The sequence below is a fragment of the Ursus americanus genome, chromosome 2 (assembly GCF_024610735.1).
Source record: "Ursus americanus isolate L20-20 chromosome 2, mUrsAme1.1.p, whole genome shotgun sequence".
Classification (NCBI taxonomy): domain Eukaryota; kingdom Metazoa; phylum Chordata; class Mammalia; order Carnivora; family Ursidae; genus Ursus; species Ursus americanus.
Genome location: NC_142128.1, coordinates 7,169,700 through 7,191,603, shown reverse-complemented (window position 1 = coordinate 7,191,603; position 21,904 = coordinate 7,169,700). Strand labels below are relative to the sequence as shown.

The 21,904-nt window shown below is 47.0% G+C and overlaps 2 protein-coding genes across 2 annotated transcripts in view; one reads left to right on the top strand and one right to left on the bottom strand.

Annotated features, from left to right (window-relative positions):
• Positions 1-13,694, bottom strand: part of STAG3 (STAG3 cohesin complex component) — a 28,417-nt gene extending 14,723 nt beyond the window's left edge. Inside the window, exons 1-13 of the mRNA XM_045773868.2 lie at positions 13,543-13,694; positions 12,432-12,534; positions 11,926-12,042; positions 7,892-7,988; positions 6,971-7,047; positions 6,475-6,679; positions 5,792-5,943; positions 2,724-2,797; positions 1,824-1,947; positions 1,241-1,339; positions 951-1,030; positions 470-577; positions 102-216 (exon numbers count right to left, since the gene is read on the bottom strand). Coding sequence (XP_045629824.2) covers positions 102-216; positions 470-577; positions 951-1,030; positions 1,241-1,339; positions 1,824-1,947; positions 2,724-2,797; positions 5,792-5,943; positions 6,475-6,679; positions 6,971-7,047; positions 7,892-7,988; positions 11,926-12,042; positions 12,432-12,534; positions 13,543-13,694 — 1,503 coding nt within the window. The remainder of the gene's footprint in view (positions 1-101; positions 217-469; positions 578-950; positions 1,031-1,240; positions 1,340-1,823; positions 1,948-2,723; positions 2,798-5,791; positions 5,944-6,474; positions 6,680-6,970; positions 7,048-7,891; positions 7,989-11,925; positions 12,043-12,431; positions 12,535-13,542) is intronic.
• A 1,365-nt stretch (positions 13,695-15,059) lies between these two features.
• On the top strand, positions 15,060-21,435 carry GPC2 (glypican 2). Its single transcript, XM_087867746.1, has 11 exons — positions 15,060-15,405; positions 16,071-16,229; positions 16,512-16,834; positions 17,286-17,357; positions 17,657-17,737; positions 18,553-18,715; positions 18,934-19,064; positions 19,272-19,439; positions 19,558-19,697; positions 19,788-19,963; positions 21,015-21,435. Exons 1-11 carry the CDS (start codon positions 15,240-15,242, stop codon positions 21,266-21,268), a joined length of 1,833 nt encoding a protein of 610 aa, XP_087723872.1. The 5' UTR covers positions 15,060-15,239; the 3' UTR covers positions 21,269-21,435.
• Positions 21,436-21,904: the final 469 nt, after the last annotated feature.

Here is a 21,904-nt window from a genome sequence, read left to right as displayed (position 1 = left end):
ATACTGATAAACCATGTCTTTCCTTCCTGCAGTCAGCTCCCATCCTTTTCCACCAGCAGGTCTCATGCACAACAGCCAAATAACTCCTTCCCATACGTCACCTCACTCTCCACAAAGAAGGACAGCAGAAGGTGGAAAAAAGTCCTCTGGGCGCGTGGGCTTCGGCGTCGCTGTCTCCCACCCCCTGTTCTAGTCTCACACTCAGGGTAGAAGAGCCTGGTAGAACGAACATGGGGAAAGGGCCACGCAAGGGAGCAAATGAGGAGTGGAACAATCATGATGGAAGAAAGAAAGGAATAAGGGAAAGAGGTGCAGAGCCAGGGAAAGCCTCAAGGAGTTGAGAAGGGGAAGGAAACACCAAAACAGACTTTAATGGGTATGCTGGGTGGTCCCTGGGAAGAGCAGCAGCAGATGCGGGAGAGAAAACAGAGGATAGCATCCTAGGAACAAATGAGAGGCCCCTACTCACTTCCAGTACAGAAATTCCCCTGCAGCAGACGCCAGGGCTCGGTTAGAGGCGTACACGACAGGGTAGACGCTCTCACAGTCTGCATCTGTCAGCACACCTTCCATGTTCCTGACATGACAAAAGAATAAAAAGCAGGTGGATATGAATGTTGTCCTCTAGCACAACCAGGGCTAGAAATAGAAAGAGGCAAATGAGAATTTGGAACAATCCAAAAGACGAACCAAAAAGAAAAAAAAAAGCAATGAGGATTAACTGACAAAGAACTTGTAAATGACGAGTGGAAGACAGAGGAGTATAGAGTTAGAGAAAATAGGAAATTTCCCCAGAGATCCTGCAGCTCAGGAATGACCTCTGTCTTTCAACCCATACATAAGGAAGAATCAACTTATGATAGGTGGAGGGATAGGACTCTGGAAGGGCCTGTCTAATGTTGGAAAGGTCAAACTCTGAGATGCGTGCCTCCCCATTCCCCAGGACTCACTTCAGGATAAGTATTAGTAACTTGACGGCCTCCACCGCCACATCATACTCTCGGTCCATGACCATGGAAACCATCCGGTCCTGTAAGGAAAGAGCACATCACTCAATACCTCATTGTACCCATCCCCAAACGTCACGCTGTCATAGAATTTGAGAGGTTCCTAAAGAGAAGGCGTGGAGGCAGATACTGGGATAGCTATAGATACGTAAGAGCAACAGGAATGGAAGATGAGGTGGGAAATGGGAACCACGAGGAAGAGCGAGGCACGGGAGTACTGCTCCCACTTTCACCTTGAAGCGGCTGGTAAAGAGCTCCAGGCGGGCAGTCAAATCCCGGCTGCTGTACAGCCCTTTTAGAGCCTTCAGGCACTTCAGACGGACTTCTCGATGCTATTGAGGAAAATGGAAATATGACTGACTATTCGCTATTCAACAACACCCACTGGGCCTTCATACCCCTTTCGCAGATGACTCTTTCTGGGCCTTGGTGTCCTGCATGCTGAGTACTTTGGGATGACTCAGAGATAAAAGGATTACAGCGGAATCTAACAATCATAATAAAATGGATCTTTTGGCTACCACCCTAGCACTTGTCTTACCAATCCATTTCTTGCTTTTCCTAGCTTTCTTGCTTTTTCCTAGGAAGTCTTTCTCTCTCTACTCTGGTTTTGAGGTGTTCCATCTCCTGGATGTAGCCTTCTCTCTTCTGCCTTATCCTACCCTCCCCAATACTGGGGAGTTTTGAGGTTCACTGCCTTCCTTGATGGGCTGATCACTAGTGAAGCTTCCAAATGGCAGAACCAGGAAAAGCTGCAGTGTCTTCAGGCAGGGAAGAGGGTGAGGGGAACAGGAGAAAAGAGACTTCCACACGCACCTTATCATGCAGGGTCCAGCCAATGTATTTCAAATAGCTGTCAGTGAGGAAAGACGTGCTGTAGCTTTGCATCCAAGACCCCATCTCCTCAATGCAGATAGCACGGATCTCAGGAAGGACATCCCTAGGCCGAGAGAAAGAAACTGACCCCCTATCACCTTCTTTCCAAACTCACTTTCCATCCTCCCACACATCTTGCTGCCATAGAAGAGTCTATTTTCTTCACTAAATACCATGCCCCATGCCTTTCGTCTCCTCCTCCTAACATAAATACACAAAAAGTAAACATTTTCTTTCTGTAATAGTGCATAAAACTATTGAGCATATCCTCCTTGCCCCTTTTAAAACTGATTTTGGAAGTTAAACATTGGCCAAACTTCCACTTGAAGAAAAGATTAAATCAGCTGAAGAGTTCTGGAAAGGCAGAGGTTGAAATCTAGTTAAGAGTGAGGAAAAAACCATGGATGCTATTTTTAACTCCACCAGTTCTTTTAAACAGCGTAAAACTCCCCTGCCTTTGGCAGTGACACAGCAAGCTGGGCTAGGAAAAGGCTGCCAAGTTGCACACCCTCAGGAAAGCCCTGCCTTTTGGCTCTTTGCTCTTACCCTCTCAGGTCTCCAGCCCCAGGAAGATGGGGATGGGAAGGTCTTCCGCAAAGCTGGAGAATAATATCAACAATGCCTTATTCTCTTATTTTCTCTCCCAAAAGAGCTTACAAGAGCCTTTGTAGTCGGGAATGAATGAAACCTTACTAATTCAAAACATCTGTTGTTAAAGTTTTTGCTCCAGCTGCATTAGCGCTAGGACTCACCAAATAACCAGGGTCAGGTGGGGGCCTTGCTACTTTTAGATTCTAACCAACGACCAGCTCCTTCAAAGAGCGGAGCCTATTCGCTCACCTGTACCGATGCACAAAGACACCCCTGAAGAGGGCATTCATCATCCCCTCAATCTCCTCTTGATGCTCTTGGAGCTGGAGGACAGGGAGGAAAAAGTCAATCTCTCTTGTGCCCCACTGGCATAAGGCTACAAAAGTATAGTAAAGTAGGACTTCCATCTACTTCCTACTTATTACAGGACACAGTCTGAACCCCTGAAAACCTTCTAATTCTAGAAGCAGCTGCATGGTCAACTAATGCCTCAGAGGTTTCTTTGTGTTTTTGTAAAAAATATCCCCTCTGGGTCTGATTATTCTGGCTATCTTTGGCTATTTAGAGGCGCTAGCTGGTAGTTATATACGTTTTTGACTAACAACAATTGAGAAAACGAATTTTTAATAAATGCAGTTTGACAGAAAAAGTAGAACTAGCAAAAAAAGAGGGAAGAGATTAGACCAGTGGTTCTCAACTAGGAGCCCCTCGGGAGACATTTATCAACTTCTTAAAACATTGATAGTCACCCCTGGGAGGGGGTAGTACTGCCATCTAGTGGATAGAGGCCAGAGATGCTGTTGAACATCCTGCAATGGCAAGACAACCCCCATGTTAATAGTGCCGTTGCTGAGAAACCCTGGATTAAATGAATAATATCAAGGAAGCAGAATAAGGAAAATTACAAGAACAACAAGGAAGCAGAATTATAAGAAAACATTCTTTAAGACAACTGAGCCTACCTCTCCAATAAATCAACATACTTGGGGGGAAATGGGGGAGGCAGAAGTTCTATATAAAATTAAGAGAAGCTTAATACAACACACACAGTTCATAATCCTTAATTAAATCCTGGTTGGAATTAATCAACTATAAAAGACATTTTGCAGACACAGAGGGACATTTAAATATGAATTGGGATTAGAAAATATTAAGGAATATTTTTGAATGTAAAAATGGTATTGGGTTAATATGGGAATAATTTTTTAGATGACTTTTTTCATATTTTGTAGAGTACATATTTTAAATCTTTAGTGGAAATAACAGTATGTTTATAATTTACTATAAAACATACAAAACACAGAGGAGGCAAATATGGTGAAATATTAGTTGTTAAATCTACATAACTTGTATACAGTGTTCACTCTACCAGTGTCTCTGTTTCTCAGAGTGTAAAGAAAAGGAAGGGGCGCCTGGATGTCTCAGTCAGGTTAAGTGGATGGCTCTTGATCTGGCTCAGGTCAGGATCTCAGGATTCTGGGATAGAGCCCTGCATCAGGCTCTGTGCTCAGCAGGGAGTCTGCTAGAGGATTCTCTCTCTCCCCCTCACCCCCTTGCCCCCCCCCCCACATGCACGCTGTCTCTCAAATAAGAAGAAAAGGGTTGGCTCAGTCGGTTAAGCATCTGCCTTCTGCTCAGGTAGTGATCCCAGGGTCCTGGGATCCAGCCCTGCATCAGGCTCCCTGCTCGTCGGGGAGTCTGCTTCTCCCTCTCCCTCTGTCTGCTGCTCCCCCTGCTGGTGTGCTTGCTTGCACATGCTCTCTGTCAAATAAATAAATAAAATCTTTAAAAATAAATAAAAATAAGAAATGAAGAAAAGGAAAAAGGGATGGAGGGAAGGAGGAAAGGTGTGTCATCAGTACCAAATTCTACAGAAGTTTGGAAAAAGGAGATTGAGAAAAGGCCATTGACCACAGGGATTAGGAAGTCACTGGTTTGGAGAGAATAATTTCAAAGAAAAGCTAGGTAGCAAAAAAGGATTCAGATGGAAATTAAGGAAGTAAGGGAATACTAAAAGGAAGGGCAGAGATAGAGTAGTTCATAGAGAAGAGAATACAGGGAAGATCAAGGGCCTACAAGCATTTATACATGAAGAACAGAAATCAGTGGGGAGGGAGAGATTAAAAACAAAAACCAAAACTGAGGGCGCCTGCGTGGCTCAGTCAGTTGGGCGGCTGCCTTCAGCTCAGGACACGATCCCAGGGCCTGGGCTCCTTACTCAGCGGGGAGTCTGCTTCTCCCTCTGCCCCTCCCCCTCCCCTCTCTCTCTCAAATAAATAAAATCTCATAAAAAATAAAAAAAATAAGAATTGAAAAGAAATAATACCCGATAAAGCAAGAGCCTAAGACAAGCCAAATAAAGAGTCTCGGTGGTGGACTCAATTTAAGGCCTGAGACAAACCTTACGTACATAAGGTTTAAGATCATACAGACACTGAAAATAGTAAAAGAGAGTGAGGAAAGAAGGTTTATCATGGAAGAGACCTTGGTGAGGGTGGGAAAACAGTCAGTTGGTGCAGTGAGACATGGGGAGTCCTGTCAAGCTCGTGCTCAGGGAGTCTCAGACACTACGGGAGAGTAGGGGAATCAATGTCTCGTGACAGACGTTGCTGTTTAAAGGTTTAATAGATGTAAAAGATTTTGTTAGGGCTTATATCCTCTGGTAGTCTTTAAGTTTGAAAGGAAATAAAGCAATAAAGCATATCCTACTATGTGCCAGACTAAGCAATTCACTCACCATCTCATTTAATCTTCATAAAATGGTAGAATTATCCTCTTTTTAAAGAAAAGGAAATGGAAGCTTAGAGGTTACATATGGCCATGAAACTAGCTAACTGGGACAGAACTGAAACCCAGGAGTGACTGAAAAAAAGCCTATCACTTTCCAGTCCTTGAACAGTTGGCCTCCCTTGTCAGTGGTTGGCCGTTAGTACTCCTGTGACCTACAGACTATATACTTGACCAGGTCAAAAATTAACTCCCTGCACAAGATGCAAGCACAACACTTGAACACATTTCTGATAATGAATGTAGACAATGGAAACTAAACAAAAGTGGAATTATGAAGAACTCTGAAGTTTACTCTAAGTTAGAAATAATTCATTGTACTCACATTCCAGAAATAAAATAAGTACACAATGACCTCTGACAGGATGGGTCTATTAAGACCGTTAGACTTCACTGTTCGTGACCTGAAAGGTTGCGTAGGGGCCTGTGTCGTACCAAAGAGAGGTGCTCAGGCACTGCTAAGATGGGCTGCAGCAGCAGTGGACGGAAGCTGGGAGAAAGGGAGGGAAGAAGCAGGGAACACTTCTTACTTCTTCGCGTTTCTCCAACAGGCTCTCCAGCCGCTCAGGTGCTCTCTGTCCTGGCCCCTTATTTCGTTCAGCCTCATACTGTCGCTGATTATTGTCTTTGTGCAGACTCAGCTGAAGGGCAACTCTTACCAGGGAGGTCATTAGCTTCATGGCTTTGAGCCAGGAAAAACAAGAAAAGGGAATTATTACTTAGGTCAGAGGATGGAGAATAGATTCAAAAAAGAAATAAAAAAAGCTTCCTGTGGTTTCAGTGGGAAGAGGAGGAGGAAGCAGGAAGTGGGCCAGTTGGGGGAAACCTACCATGGCTGCTGCCACCACTGCCACCAAAAGATAGAAGAGAAAAGAAAGAAAAAGAGAAAGGGCGGACAGTAAAAATGAAAAGCTAGAGCAGGGTGACCCTAACATCTGAAGAGTGACTGTTCTGGAGTGGACATTTTCCCCCCCTCTTTTGGGCTTCCTCAGCATATTCCCAGCAGGTGAGCTATGAGAAACAAGTTAAGGCTAAAAACTGTCACTGTAATCTACCCTTTTCTACAATACCGCTAGTGAGAAACTTGATTGAAGTTGAGGGTAAGAAGCCTGCCCTTGAAGTAAAGAGCTAAGACAGAGGTAAGAAAGAACATCCAGGACCAAAGAAAGGAAATCCCCCAGAGAACATTCATAGAGTAAAAGTGAGTGCTCACCCGCCAGGGTGCTAGTGTGACGGAAGGCACGGACTTGGGAGTCTGAGAGGCCCGTGAGCAGGGAGATGAGGTTGTCCATAGGAAAGCCATCATAGAGAAGGCTATACTGGCACTGATAGACCAAGGTCTTTACAAATTCACAGAAGCTGCCCTGGAACTTCTTCCAGGATGGACCTGGTGCTGTCAGGGGATAGTCTCCTGAGTCCTATAGATTTATGAAAAGGATGAGAAAAGTATTATCAAGTCTATGAAGCCATACAGACTCGGGATGTCAAAACCCATTTGTAGAGTAAAAAATGTATCTCTGGTATACCTCATTTCCTGCAATTCTCAACTCTAGAGGCATATTCAGATAACATCTATGGGTCCCTTTTGCCCCCAAGAAATTAAACTCCTTCCAAAAGCTATCCTATTTCCCAAAATCAGAAAGAGGGGAACAATGGGCCTTGTATTTTGAAATAAGAGTGGCAGGAGGGTCCTGGTTGTCTTCCTCCACCTCATTAAACTGTTCTGTTAGATGCCGGATGATCTCGGAGTTGGACATCTTCTTGAACATCTCGGGGGTCACATTGCCTGAGGAATGGAGGAGATGAGGTGCTTATGAGAAAAATAACATTTTTGTGACCATTTGCACATACACCTGAAGATGAGCTTTGGAATATACTGAAAAGAGCTTAGGTGGGGAATCAGAAGACCTGAATCCTAGTCATAAACCTGCTACCATCCAACTGTGTATCTGCTATAATGCAAGTCTCTAGAAAACCCAAAGGAATCAAACAATAGAAAGCAATGGAAAACAATGGTTTAAAAAAAAATCCAAACAGGGGCGTACAGTTGGCTCAGTCAGTAAAGCATGTCTCTTGATCTCAAGATACTGAGTTCAAGCCCCACGTTGGGCGTGGAGCCTACTTTAAAAAAAAAAAAACAAAAACAAAAACACAAAAAAGTAAAGCAATAAAACTACACCAGTTCTGGATTCTTATATACAACCTGCCTGAGATTATCTTGCCCCAGTAAATGAGGTCATGACCTCTGGGGATCTGGGAGCCCACAGCCTCAGTGGAGAAATATGGAAGGAAATGGCTAAGAAATAAAGAATAATAAAAGATTATTTCATTTAGAGAAAGGAAGACTAAAAGATGTCTAATGGTCTATTTTCAAATTTGAGAATATCATCTTCATCACATTAGTATGATTAGTTATTTTTCCCCAAAGGATCTGAGCTCCAAACCAATATAGTTCCCTAACTGGGTCACTTACCCATTTACCAATCTATAATGTAATCTAATCAGTGAAACTTATGCTTTACTTTCTCCCTTTATTTAGAAAATAACTAGTCCTACTTATCTAAATGTAGCAAGTTTCATAACATAGGAGTAAAAGGCTAGGGATTACAAAGGGGTAGGAGTTTCCTCACCTTTACATCCACAAGATCGGATGAAAAAGTTAATGAGCTCCAGGAATCCTGCATCCTGGTCTTGCTTGTAGCTATCCAGCCACTCATCCACCAAAGACTAGGAAAACAAGGTAGATGATTTCTATTTCTGGCAATATGACAAACTGGAAATCCTGTATGACTGTCCCAACTGAAACAGCTACATTTCTGATTAAAATATTAAAAACATCTTTTAAAATGTATTGCTGAACTGGAATGAAAAGTAAAATTCCACATAGGCCAAAAATGAAGTGAAGGTATCCTGGGAGATAAGAAAGCTGATTTTTGGCCTGAAGGTTCTATTAAACACTGGAAATCCTGACTTTCTGTCCAGACAGCTGCATGGAATGTAGAACATAAGATATAGAACCTTTGGGTTTTCCAAGAAGAGAGGTCCATAAGGAGGCTCCTGCAATAAATCTAGGTGCTGGAAAAAGTCACATCATGGAAGTAGGAACGAGAAATGAACCTACAGGTCAGAAGGGGCAGCAAGAAAACTAGCTTGTTATGACTAGTGTGGGGTGGAGGGGAAAAAAAAGAATTCTCCCTTGAGAATTCATAACCATAAGCCAGCTCTCAGGTCTGGATTCGCAGTCCAGATCCATACTACCTATACAATCAGAATACTTTCAATAAGAGAATTTAATTCAAAGTGATTCTGGGGTGTCCCCTGTCAACTACCAGATGCAAATGCAGATTCCACTCTTAAAAACCCACCTGTAACCCAGGGCCCAAAGAATTCCAACATACAGAGCTCCAAGAAAAATGAGCAGCTCTCAGTGAAACTTAGTAAAGAAATAAGGCAGTAAAAATAGGAATTAGCAGAAAAAAACAATTGTATTCACAGACTTCAAATATTAAAGTTATTATAGATTATAAATCATGCTACAAATAAAGAAATAAAAGTTTTAAAGCAGAAGAACAATCAATTTTGAAAAAGGTCCCAAAAAATCTATAGAAAAATATAATAAAATTTAAACTTCAACGAACAGATTAAAAACTGATTGGACACAGTAAAACAAAAGATGAGTGAACTGGAAGATTAAATCAAAGAAATTACCCAAAATGTAGCCTGGAGAGACTGTCAGAAATACTGATAGAGCTATTAGGAGACACAGAAAATAGAGTGAGAGGCTCTAATTGATGTCTAATTGAATTGCAGAAGATGATACTGGAATGACAAAGAGGCAATATCCGAAAAGAATTTTCCACAGTTGAAAGACACCAATCTTCAGACCCTGGAAGCCAACAGATTTCAAACAGAACAAATAAAAAAGAAATTTACATCTTTAAGCATTCTATAAAACATTAGAACACAAAAGCAAAGTAAGTCTCAAAAACAATCGAGGCAAAAAGAGATCACTTAAAAAGGATTTGCAAGTAACACAAACAAAACAATTTATAGATTAGATCTGCACAAATACGCCAGCCCCTAGCCATATATGGCTCTTAAAACTAAATCACATAAAAATTAAAAATCCAGTTCCTCAGTCACACCAGTCACATTTGAAGTACTCGGTATTCACATGTGGCTAGTGGATACTGTACTAAATGATGATACGTAGCATTTCCATCATTACAAAATGTTGTACTAGTGCTTAGACTGACAGCTGACCTTCAGCAGCAATAAGGGAAGTTAGAAGGCCGTGGAATAATCTTTTCAATGTGCCGAGAGAGAGAAAAATATCATCTTAGAATTCTATACCCTTTCAAGACCTTTCAATAACCTTTCAAGAAAAAGAGTAAAAGACGTTCCATACAAACAAAAACATTTCATGTTAATAAACTCTACCTAAAGGAAATTTTAAAGAATAAACTGAACAAGTGAGTGAATTTGTATGGAAGATTTGAGAAGCAATAATAAGCCAAATAATAAAAATGTAAGTAAATACAAACATTGTATAAGACAGTAATGTTTAATTTGTTGGAAGAAGGGAAATAGATGTAATTAAACATTACAAGACAATATGAAAACTGGAAGGGGCAATTAGAATTAAAGTGTGCTTAGGTCCTTATAGAAGACAGAAATCCAGGGGTGCCTGGGTGGCACAGCGGTTAAGTGTCTGCCTTTGGCTCAGGGCGTGATCCCGGCGTTATGGGATCGAGCCCCACATCAGGCTCCTCCGCTATGAGCCTGCTTCTTCCTCTCCCACTCCCCCTGCTTGTGTTCCCTCTCTCGCTGGCTGTCTCTATCTGTCGAATAAATGAATAAAATCTTAAAAAAAAAAAAAAAAAAAAGACAGAAATCCAGGGGGACCTGGGTGTCTCAGTCGGTGAAGCGTCTGCCTTTGGCTCAGGTCATGATCCCAGGGTTCTGGGATGGAGCCCCCATCGGGCTCCCTGTTCAGCGGGGAATCTGCTTCTCCCTCTCTTTCTGCCCCTCCCTGCTCACTCATGCTCAGTCTCTCGCTCTCAATAAATAAAATCTTAAAAAAAAGGAAGACAGATATCCAAAAGCAAGCAAAGAGGAGAAAAAGAAACAGAAAAGATAATATAAAGTAGAAGCATATTAAATGACAGAAATAAATTTATATGTATCAATAGTGACAATAAATCTAAAAGAATCAAACTCTCCTTTAAAGGAGAGATTAACAGAATGGATTAAAGAACATAATCTAGATGTAAGCTACACACAGGAGACAGACTCCAAACATGGAAAGATTGAAGGTAAAAAGATAAAAGGAGGGGCACCTGGCTGACTCCGTCAGTAGAGCACGGGACTCTTGATTTCAGGGTTGTGAATTCGAGCCCCAGGTGGGGTGGAGAGACTACTTAAAAATAAAGTCTTAGAGAAAAAAATAAAAGGATAGAAAAAGGTATTATGCAAATGCTAACTAAAAATAAAACTAATGTAAATGTAATAAAAACCAACAATTTTTTGTCTTAAAATATAAAAAATGACATATATAAGAAAGGTTCAATTTACTAGGCAACAAATGCTCAAAATACTTAAGGCAAGGATAGGCACGAATACAAAACAGTAACTAAAAAGATCATCTTTGTGGATTTTAATACATCTCTCTGTAATTGACATACCAGACCAAAACCAAACAAAACCCCCCAAAACCTAGCAGAAATATCAAAGTTTTATCACGCTTAACACTTCTGATCTCACCCAAGAGAACACTCTATCCAACAGCTGAAGAACGCACACCTTCTTTGAGCACATGTGAAATAGTTTAGGAAACGAACTAAATGCTAAGTCATAAAGCTAGTCTCCATTTCAAAGACCACATTTTCTGACTATAATGCAATCAATAACAAAAATATAAATAGAAAAACTCCTTATGTGTGAAAATCTAAAACTGTTCTAGAAACTATAAATATCTACATTATACATCAATATGACTACATCTCAAATAATCAAAATAAGTCAGAGAAAACTATATAAAAATGGTTCATTTAAAGAACATATTCACTGGTGACAAAAGCATAAAGACAATGGAATGATTAACAGAAAATTTACTCTAGTGGTTATTTCTGGGTGGTGAGGGGCTGCACGGGCTGAGAGAAGATATATTATGGCACTATTAATGTTTCTTGAGCTGAGACTAGAGATCTGGGTGATTGTTCAAAAAATTTTAAAACTATATATTAGCCTTCTACACTTTTAGATGATACAGAATTACAATAATATATGGGGAAAAAATGCGGGGGGGGGAGAATTAGGTTAACTGTTAAAGTGGAGCTAAAAAGTGACAAGGCTGAACAAGTTGCGACCCACACCCGTGATTTCTCTCTAGATTATCCAATGCCCCTGCTTGCCTCCTCCAACCCGATTAATAAAAGTAAAATCTATCCTGTTCTGTGATACTTTTGGGAAAGGAGCACTCCCTCACATCCAAAGTCTCCCTTACATCATTCCAAGGATTTACTCCATGGTCTTCTCTCTCTTTCCTTACATAAGGTATACTCCCTACATCATCCACATTAAATCAATTTTGTAAACATTTGTCCTTATCTTTCTACAACAGGTAAGATGTTATCAAGAAACAAAGAGTGAGACACTGTTTTACCTGCATGTCACTTTTGGCAGCTTTCACAGCATCAAAGAGATCACTGGCTGGTAGCTCTGAGTCTTTCTGGCCACGACCACGTACTATTCGGGACCCCTTCTTTGGATGTTTTGCCACCTAGTAAATATAAAGAGAGCAGAAATATTTTTAAAAGGTCAAAGTGATATTAACAGTCTCATCATTGTCACACAGCAGGCTTAAACTGCCAATTTCATAGAATTTGAGTTACTGAGATCTGAAATAACTGATTCTTACATCATGAACTTTATTATTTCTAACTTTTTCTCCTTTTAAAAAGTCCCTTAAGCCCATTCTTTTTCATCTCTCTCAATACTCTTCTTTTATCTTCTCTTCAAAATTTGCCTTCTTTCTACTTCTTGTCCCTTAACACTCTCTAAATTTTGTCCTTTCACCAAACATATGACCTGAGTCTTTTCTAGATTTTTGTTTTGTTTTGGTTTGCTTTTGCTGCTTCCCAGACTAGGTTCAAAACAAAACTGACTCACTGGGGTTGTTTTGAGTGGTCGTTTTGCTGCTCTCTTCTTCACGCTGCGTCTCAGGCTATCTTCAAAGTCACTGCCTTCATCAGCTGACAAAGAATCACTATCCCTATGAGGGAGTGTGGTTCTCCTCAGATACACCACCCCGGTCCCTCCATATAAAATGGCAAATGAACTATAATTTCTTTGTCTGTAACTGTAGCCCCTTCTCCACAAGAAAAATATATTCAGATTTTTTTTTAAAGAAGAGGTTTACTTTAACAGAGTAGAGACAAAATCTTAAAGGAAAACTTTCACTTGAAGAAAGCAGTGAAGAAAGAAATGAAAACTGGAGTAGGTAAAGGACAACCCTTTCCTAATATTGTCTCTAAACAAAAAATCAAACAATATTCACTTAGGAAGAGGGATCACTGCCGTGGAGAAAAATCAGCATGGCTTGGGAAGTCACACATTACTCATACATAAACTGGAGATTAGTATGTGCCTCGAGTTGAATTTCACCTCTTGAAACAAGTTCACAAGTGTTATTGATTAGAGTTAAGTTTATAACATAGGTAAAATCTGGTCCCCAACAGTAGCACTGATAGGGGTCAGAAGAAGCCAATTAAAACATAACCAGGAGATAAATCAGATCTTGTATGAGGTTATTTTTTCCTGGAAAAATAAAAAAAGATATAGTATTACAACCTTCACAAAGTAAGCTCATACATAAGGATAGACCAATATGTTTATAAAATCCCCAAATAAAGCAACATCACACACCAACTAACAAGTATATACTACTTTTAGGAAACAAAGAATTCTCCTTCCCCCACCTCCCCATGCCGACAGAGACTATATATACTGAATATACAAACGTACTCAAGAAAGGTTTGGGTGACCCGAATGGTGGATTTAGAAGAAGATGTATTATTTTTGGTGCCTACAACATGCAAGGCAGGAAAGATAAAAACCCAAAACGAAAAACAAAAACAGCCAGCAGAGCTGGAAAAGGTCACTGTTCTGAACCAGTAAGCTTCTCTTACGTTTTCTTGGAGTCACAGGCAGACAGGGAAAAGCTGCCCACCCTGCAGGAGAAAGCCAGGCAACGCAACAAGTTCTCACCAACTCCACTCACCCCTGTGAAGTCGGGTCCGAGTCCCTGTCACCACAGAGTGCATTGACAGACGAACTAGAGGATGCAGACAAGCCCCTCTGTCCACCTCCTGCTGCTCTCCGCAGCGGGGAGGACGCACTGCTTGGGGAGGAGGAGGACCGCAGCGTAGGCATGCTGGTCCAGCTGCGGAAGAGAGAGAGGAAAGGGCCTCTACCCACCACATCTCCAGCCTCGGCTCCAACCATGCCCTTTCTTTCTAAGGGGACTGCTCTGCAACTCGGGTTTGGGGTGTGGACGCGCACACACACAAAAAAGACAAGAGCCATGCCCTAAGACACCACGGCCCCACTGGTGCGGGCTGGGGGTGGCTTTCCAGGGCTGCAAGACGTACCCCAGAGGCGCTTAAAGCAGATTCTTCTCTGCAGGCGTGCAAGCGTTGATTGCACGGTACAAGGGGACCAACTCGCTCACGTTACAAATACCCCCCCCCCCAAACAAAACAGGACCCACTCCTTCATTGTCAGGCTGGAGCCAGATTCCACACTGAAGGGAATGGGAAGCGCTTAATGATCCCGGGCCGCAGCCGCCATTAGAACAGGGCAGAAACGCTGAAGGAGTAAAGGCAAATTCCCATTTTCCATTTTCCCAGAAGATAGTATCTCTGACAAGATCCTGGGGTAAGTGGGCTGGGGAGCTTCCTAACCAATGCAAAGAGTGATTATCGGTCTATTGGGGCCTAGGACTTGGGGTTCCTGGCCTCTCTGGAGAAAAACACTGAGGCAGGGAGGAGAGCGGTTGCTCTCTCAGGGCTGGGAGTGCTGGGAGTGGGCATATTCTCGGGTCCAAAAGGAGCCTCACTGTCTGAGCCTGGAACAGCGGCGTCTGGTTCGGCAGGGATGAGGAAAGATCACTGCCTGGGGTCCCTCGGGGCTCTGCGGTCACCCCACCTCCAGGACAAGCGCCGGCTTCTTCTCTCCGGTGGTGGAAGAATCCAGAAAAACGCGGGAAGGCGCGAGGCACGTTGTGCGCAGGCGCGTACTCAAACGGCCCGTCCCACTGGTGGTAATTGTCGCGAGGCTTGAGCGTGCGCGAGCTCGTGCTCACCACGTTCCAGTCACGCTGCTCGGGCAGCCTCGTGCGGGCACAAGCTTTTCCGCGTGCCGTCCCGTCACGTGGGCTCGGGCGCGCAGACAGCCTGCTTTAGCTTTTCTCCGCCCAGGTCCGGCCCCTTCTGCCCCCAATTTCTCCCTCCATTGGCCCTGCTTCGCACTAGACTAGTTGTAGCCCCTTCACTCTGGCTTCTCAACTGCCATAGGCTGGGTTCCACCCAGGCCCCGCCTTTCGAATAGGATAGCCACGCCCCCAAGAAAGGCTACGCCCCTCCCCCACCAGCCTCCTTAGTTCCGCCGAGTTCCGCCCCCCTGCCGAGCTTCCCCACTACATTGGCTTAATTTCTCCCTTGGCCCCGCCTCTGAGGCCCGCTCCTTACCATCATTGGCGGGGCCCCGCCTCGGACCCCGCCCCCTGTCCGGCTCCCGGCTCCCATTGTCTCCGCAGATGCCGCTTGGTCCAGCTATTCGTGCTCGGTGTTCAGTTTTCCGAGGTCCCGCTCTTTCTCTGCCCGGCGGAGAGGTCCCGAGGCAGAGAACCGGCTTCCCGAGTTCGGGCTGTTCTTTCCTTCTTAGGACACACTTTGGTGAACCAGGGTGGCAACAGCTATGTCCGCTCTGCGATCTCTTCTGCTTCTACTGCTGTCTCTGTGTCCCGGTCCTGGTCCTGGACCCGGGAGCGAGGCAAAGGTCACCCGGAGTTGCGTTGAGACCCGGCAGGTGCTGGGGGCCCGGGGATATAGCTTAAGCCTACTCCCTCCCGCCCTGATCTCAGGTGAGGAGAAAGAGGAAGACTAGAGAATTGGGGGCGAGGGAGGGGGCGGGGGCGGCTCCTCCCCAGTTCACAGTAACTCTCCTCCCTTTCAGAATTACCGTTATAATAATCTTTTCATGCCATAGTCATGCCAGTAATATCTCTTCTCCTGAACTTACTTACCAGGATCACAATAAGCCTCCTGTTCACATAATAGGTTTCTTACTCCACCCCCACCCTAGGAATCCCGTTCTAGTAATTAACACCCCCCTCTGTATTTCTTCACAGTTCTATTTGTTCCCATCGCTATTTCTAGGAGCCCCTTCATTGATAATACTTTATTGCTTACCTAGTAACCCCACCCTTCCAAACCCCATTCTTCCCATAAATGCTGCCCTGTAAGTCCTTAGTGGCCTGGAGTGTGTGATGTTGGGGAGGGTCATCTGGGGACACTGATCACTAATTTGGCTCATTACTATTTGATCCCATGACTAATGCCAATGGACTCCATTTGCGTGAGGGGAAAATAAGGAGGGGATAGGGTCAGGTGGGGATGAGGGAGAGACAATAGAAAAAAGAGCAGACAGGTAGAAGAGAAAGGATAGCCCCCTAGACAGACAGAAGGAGGAAGGAATTTCATGATAACACTCCCCCTCCTCCCATTCCTCTATATCTCCTCTGTCCAGGTGAGCACCTCCGGATCTGTCCCCAGGAGTACACCTGCTGTTCCAGTGAGATAGAGCAGAGGCTGACTTGGGAGACTGAGACCACCTTCCGAGGCCTGGTGGAGGAGAACGGCTCATTCCTTGTTCACACACTGGCTGCCCGGCACAGAAAATTTGATGGTGAGGACTTGGGGTCCCCAAACCTGGCCTCACACCTCCTCTCTGTGCTCATGACCCCAGCAAACATCCTGCCTTAGCTCCTCTTCACCACCACTCCCAGATTCTGTCCAATGTTGGTCCCCCCCTTCCCAGGCTTCCCAGGTCTCTTAAGAGTTCCTGAGGCTCTAACTCACTTTTCTCTTGTCCCCCCCATCCCCGTCTCTTCCTGCCTTCACCCTTTCAATTTTCCATCCTTCTCTGGCCTCACCCCACCTCACACTCCTTTCTCCACATTTGCCACAGAGCTTTTTCGGGAGATACTCTTGTCATCTGAGCGCTCTCTGGCCCTGCTCTTCCACCGCTCCTTCGGCCACCTGTATTCCCAGCACGCCCCTGTATTCAGTGGCCTGTTCTCTCGGCTGCGGGACTACTATGAGAGGTCCGGTGAGGGGTTAGATGACGCTTTGGTGGATTTCTGGGCACAGCTCCTGGAGAGATTGTTCCCCCTGCTGCATCCACAGTACACCTTCTCCCCCGACTACCTGTTTTGCCTCACTCGCCTCGCCTCTTCTGCTGATGACTCTCTGAAGCCTTTCGGGGACGCACCCCACCGCCTCCACCTGCAGGTGAGAGGCCCCAAAGCCTGAGCTTCAGCCACCTCTGATCTGGTGACCTCTGAGCTGTGCACCACTCACCCCAACCCCCCTCTCATGCCCCAGTCACCCCTGACCTGGTGATCTCCCCCATCCTGTATGGCAGCCATCTCTGACCTAGTGACCCCTATCTTGAGCCCCAGTCCCCTCTGCCTGACCCAGTGCTCTTTGGTCTCCTTTAATTGGGTACCCCCTCACTCTCATTCTGTGCCCTAGTTTCATACGAATCCCTGACCCACTCACCTGCTCTTGGCCCCCAGCCACCTTTCTGCCAACTGCTCCCTAATCCTAATATCTTAATTTCCTATGGTTCAACTAACCATGAATTAGGCACTTAATAGTTGAGACGGACTTCCATTTACAGCACCTCATTTAATTGTTACTGTAACTTTTTGAGATAGATAGTAGTACTCCTATTTTACAGACAAGAAAACTGAGCCTCCCAGAAGTTCAGGTTTCACAGCCAGTAAGTGGTAGAGGTGTATCTTATACCCAGGTCTTCTGGCGTCAAGTTCATTGTCTGTTCTGATACGCCATCCTTCTATTGCCAAGCCCTATAAAACACTATCCCTCCATTTCTTCCCAAACCCAGTTCCCCTTTATCCTTCTAGACTATAATTCCTTTGAGTCTCTTGAAACTGCCTTCTTGTACCACCTGACAGTCCTAACAACCCCACAATAACTCCACAAACCTAACCCCCACTGCTTGTGCCCTTGGTGTAGTCTCTTGGCTCCAGTCTTGACTGAACCGTGACTGGCCCTATGGTTTCTCTCATCTTCTTTCCCCTGCCCCAGATAACCCGGGCCCTGGTGGCTGCCCGGGCCTTTATCCAGGGCCTGGAAACTGGAAGAGATGTGGTCAGCGAAACACTTAAGGTAAGAGGGGGCGTGAGTGTGGGCAGGGCCCAGGGAGGGAGACGCAGAAGTAAGAGAGGACCTATGAGGAAGAGTCAGGTGCCAGCTGGAGAGGTCCGGGACCTTCCCGTATCAGCCCCGAGGCCCCAGTATCCAGGGTAAAGCAGGAAGGAGGGGTTGGGAGTGAAATCTCCCTTGTGTCATGATCCATGACCTCTTCCCATTCTCTGACCCTATTTTGCTCTCTGATGACTCCCCCCTACCCCTGCGAGCCTCTGGTGGTCTGCTCATCTTCATAGCAGCCTGAGATTGAAGTACTGCCTCCACCCCCGCCCCCCCCCCACCCCCGCCCCGCCGTTTCCCACAGAACCGCTCCATGGCTCCCCCTTCCCTGCTTCTTTAGGTCAGATTCCTGCCTTGGCCTTCGAAGCCCTCTCTTCACCATCCATTTTCTCCCTGACCTCCCATCTTTACCTCTTGAACCGCCGCCCCCCCCCAGTCTCCTCTCTTCTCAACCACGACCGGCTTTCTCTTCTTGAATCTTTTCTCAGACCGGTTTCCCCACTGCCTCTCTAATTCCATCCCTGCCCCCCTCCCCCCAAGAAGAAGGTATCTGCAGCCTGGCCCCTGGGAAACTTCCTTATCAGATCTGTGGCAGTCTTCAGGTCTCACCTGCTGCCACATGGGGTCACTAACTCTAGACATTCACATCCAGCTCTCCACAGAGAGCCTGGGGAAGGTGAGGTGGAGTATTTGATTTCTCTCTGTCCAGCACCAAGCTTGGCTGAGTGCAGCCACCGTGTTTGTGAATGACAAGTCCTGCTGTCTGCCCCCAGGTGCCCATGTCTGAAGGCTGCAGGAGGGCTGTGATGCGTCTGACCGGCTGCCCCCTTTGTCGGGGCATCCCCTCGCTGCCACCCTGCAGGGGCTTCTGCCTCAATGTGGCCAATGGCTGTCTCCACAGCCAGGGACTGGATCCTGACTGGGGGTCCTATCTGGGTGAGGGGATTCAGGAGGGCCTGGGAGGGCTGTTTGTGTTCGGGATGCCTTGGGGTAGACTGGGGAGGGAGTTTTAAACCTTATGGAGTTGAGAGACTGTTTTCATGTGAGTTTCTCCTATCCAACACCTTGTTGCTTCCCTCCAAGACCCAGGTCGGGATTTGTGGGAACATCACAGTCCCTCATGACACCCTTTCTCTTTCTTCCCCTTCTTCAAGATGGTCTCCTGTTCCTGGCTGAGAAGCTCCAGGGCTCTTTTTCTTTTGAGCTGGCAGCCCAGTCCATTGGGGTGAGGATCTCAGAAGCTTTGATGTATCTGCAGGAAAACAGTGTGGCAGTGTCAGCCCAGGTACAGGGGCCATGAGAAGGGTGGGAGTGTCAGCCTGAGGAGGGGGGAAGACAGTGCTGGGGTGTTGGAATACAGGAGACAGATGAGTGGACCTGAGAGTCTGGAGTCGGGGGACAGTGTGGGGTGTCAGGGAGACTGGGGTGTTGGAGTGGGGACACTGTGGCTCTCACCGCAGGATGACGGAGGGGTCCTCTTCTTGTGCCTTAGGTGTTTCAGCAATGTGGGAACCCCCAACGGCTACAAGGTCGCACCCGCCGAGCCCCGGCCCCCCGGGAAGAGGTGGGGCGCCTCTGGACCTCGGCGGGGGCGGCAGGGGTTCCGGGGACTGAGGAGGAGAGGCCCACGACGGCCGGGGGCACCAGCCTGAATCGCCTGGTGAGTGGGGGCGCGGAGCGGGGGAGGGGGCGGCGGAGGGGGCGGGGACGGGGGTGGGTGGGTGGTGGGAAGTGGGAGGGCGCTTGCTCCAGTCCAGCCGCGCTCTCCGCTCACCCAGGTATGGGAGCTCCGCGAGCGGCTGGGCCGGGTGAGGGGCTTCTGGGCCGGGCTGCCCCTGGCGGTGTGCGGGGACTCCCGCATGGCAGCGGACATCTCGCAGGAGGCGGCGCCCTGCTGGACCGGAGCTGGGCGGGGCCGGTGAGACCAGGCGGCGGCGGGCGGGCCGGGCGGACTGCCGGGCGGGCCGGGCGGGCCGGGAGGGAGCCTTCGGGGCTGCTCTGCCCGCAGGTACTTGTCGCCGGTGGTCGGGGTGTCTCCGTCCGAGCAGCTCGACAACCCAGAGATGGACAAGGAAGACTCGAGCGTCGACCTCCAGACGCGGAGGCGGCGGCTGCAGCTCCGGGCGGCCACGACCAGGATGAGGGTGGCCGCGCTGGGACGCGATCTGGAACTGGAGGACTGGGGTGAGAGCCCCGGGCGCCCCGAAGGCTTCGCCCCTTCCGGCTCTCTGCGGTCCGACCCGGCCCCGCCCACTGCCTTCTGAGCCCCTCCCCCCACATCTCTACTCACTCATTCATTCATTCCTTCTTGAACACGCCTTTACCGAACGCTTACCTCAAAGGTGAGGGGTAAAAGACCTATGACAGGGTCTCCATCCTGAGTTCACGGCCCAGTGGGGAGACACCAAAACACTCTTAAAGAACAGTGGGAAGCCTCTTAGATGGAGCAAAAGGGTGTGGGTTGTTGGGGAGGGCGAGCAACCTGGGGGAGGTGGGGAAGCTGGGTGGGGGACCATTGGGCTGGCTCCCGAGATAGAGTTTGCCAGAGAAGCAAGGCACAGAGGGACGTTCGTTTTTCCTCTCCTCCTGTTTGTCTGTCTCTGTCTCGCACTGTCTCTCCTCCAACACCCCTCTTTCTGTCTGCTTGCTGCTTCTGTGTGCATCTGTTTTTGTCTTTTCCTGTGTATCCTCTCCCTCTCTCTCTCTCTGTCTCTGTCTCTGTCTCATTGTCTGTTTTCTTGTCTCTCATTCCCACATCTGTCTGACCTCTCCCCTTGCCTTCTTGTCACTCACTTTCTCCCCTTCCCAATCTCCATTTAACTACCTGTGTCTCTCTCTCCCATTTCTTCTTTCTGTTTTTATTTTTTGAAGATATTTACTTATTTATTTAAGATATTTGCTTATTTGAGTGAGAGAGAGCAGAATGAGTAAGAGCACAAGCGGAGGGGGGTAGAGGCAAAGGGAGAGGGAGAATCAGGCTCCCTGCTGAGGAGGGAGCCCAACGTGGGGCTTGATGTGGGGCTCAGGGTTCCATCCCAGGACCCCGGAATCATGACCTGAGCCGAAGGCAGACGCTTAACGACTGAGCCACCCGGGCACCCCATCTCCGTTCTGTTTGTTACCTCAAATTCTCTTCCTCCCTGTTTACACATCTCTCTCCTCGCCGCCTCTTTCTCTGTGTCTGTCTCCCACTGCCTCTTTCTCAACCCTGTCTCTGATCCTCTCCTTCCTGCAGATGAAGAAGACGCCAGTGGTTCTGGAGAGGGACAGCACTATGCAGATGACTGGATGGCCGGGGCAGCAGCTGTGGCCCCTCCAGCCAGGCTGCCTCGCCCTCCTCGAAGGGATGTTAGTGGGGGCAAAGGAGGAGGTGTCCTTGTCCGCCACAACCAGGGCAGGAGCAGGACTGGGGGGACATCTGTTGGTTTTCACACCGAACCCATCCTCATTCTCTTCCTCTCAGCCCTGGCCCTGCTTGGACCAAGATAACGGGGGAGGGGTGCCCTAGCATCAGAAGGGTTCATGGCCCTTCCCCTCCTCCCCCCTGCCCCTCAGCTGGGTCTGGGGAGGAGTTGAAGGGGGATGCAGAGAGGTAGAGAAAGGGACTTTTTGGGTGAATGGCTGGGGCCCCAAATCCAGGAGATTACCATTGGTGGGTTGGGGGTGGGTGGGTGGGTGTTCACAATATTTATTTTTTCATTTACAATCTGGGGAGGAGGGGGCTAGGGGTATTTATTTAGGAAGGAGGTGTACTCGACAACCAAGCCTCTTTGTTGGGCCAGTTGTCAGCCCCAACAAGGAAAAAGGGAGGAGTTTTAGAGTTGCGACTGGGGGTGGGGTTTGAAAGAAGTTGGACGTGGGGAAGGGTGGGGCACCTGGTCTCATAGGGGCAAAGCTGGGTGCTGATGGGGTGCAGGGCAGGGGACTGGGGTATGTGAATAGGGTCAAGATCTGGGGGCCTGGTTTCTATGGAGTTTTCTCGGCATCAATTTCTTAAACGAAAATACCAAAAAGAAAAACAAGGGCTCATCTCATAATCTCTGTCATCCACATCCTTCACAAGCTTCCACACTTCCTATTTCAGTGTTGGATTTAGTGTTTATTCTACAAATAAACAGCTAACGT

What these genes read in the sequence shown, in the direction of transcription:
- GPC2 (XM_087867746.1), top strand. Translation starts at nt 15,240, where the DNA reads ATGTCCGCTCTGCGATCTCTTCTGCTTCTACTGCTGTCTCTGTGTCCC. An exon ending in TGACTGGGGGTCCTATCTGG is followed by an intron (nt 18,716 to 18,933) that starts GTGAGGGGATTC and finishes CCCTTCTTCAAG; the next exon opens with ATGGTCTCCTGTTCCTGGCT. An exon ending in ACCGGAGCTGGGCGGGGCCG is followed by an intron (nt 19,698 to 19,787) that starts GTGAGACCAGGC and finishes CTCTGCCCGCAG; the next exon opens with GTACTTGTCGCCGGTGGTCG.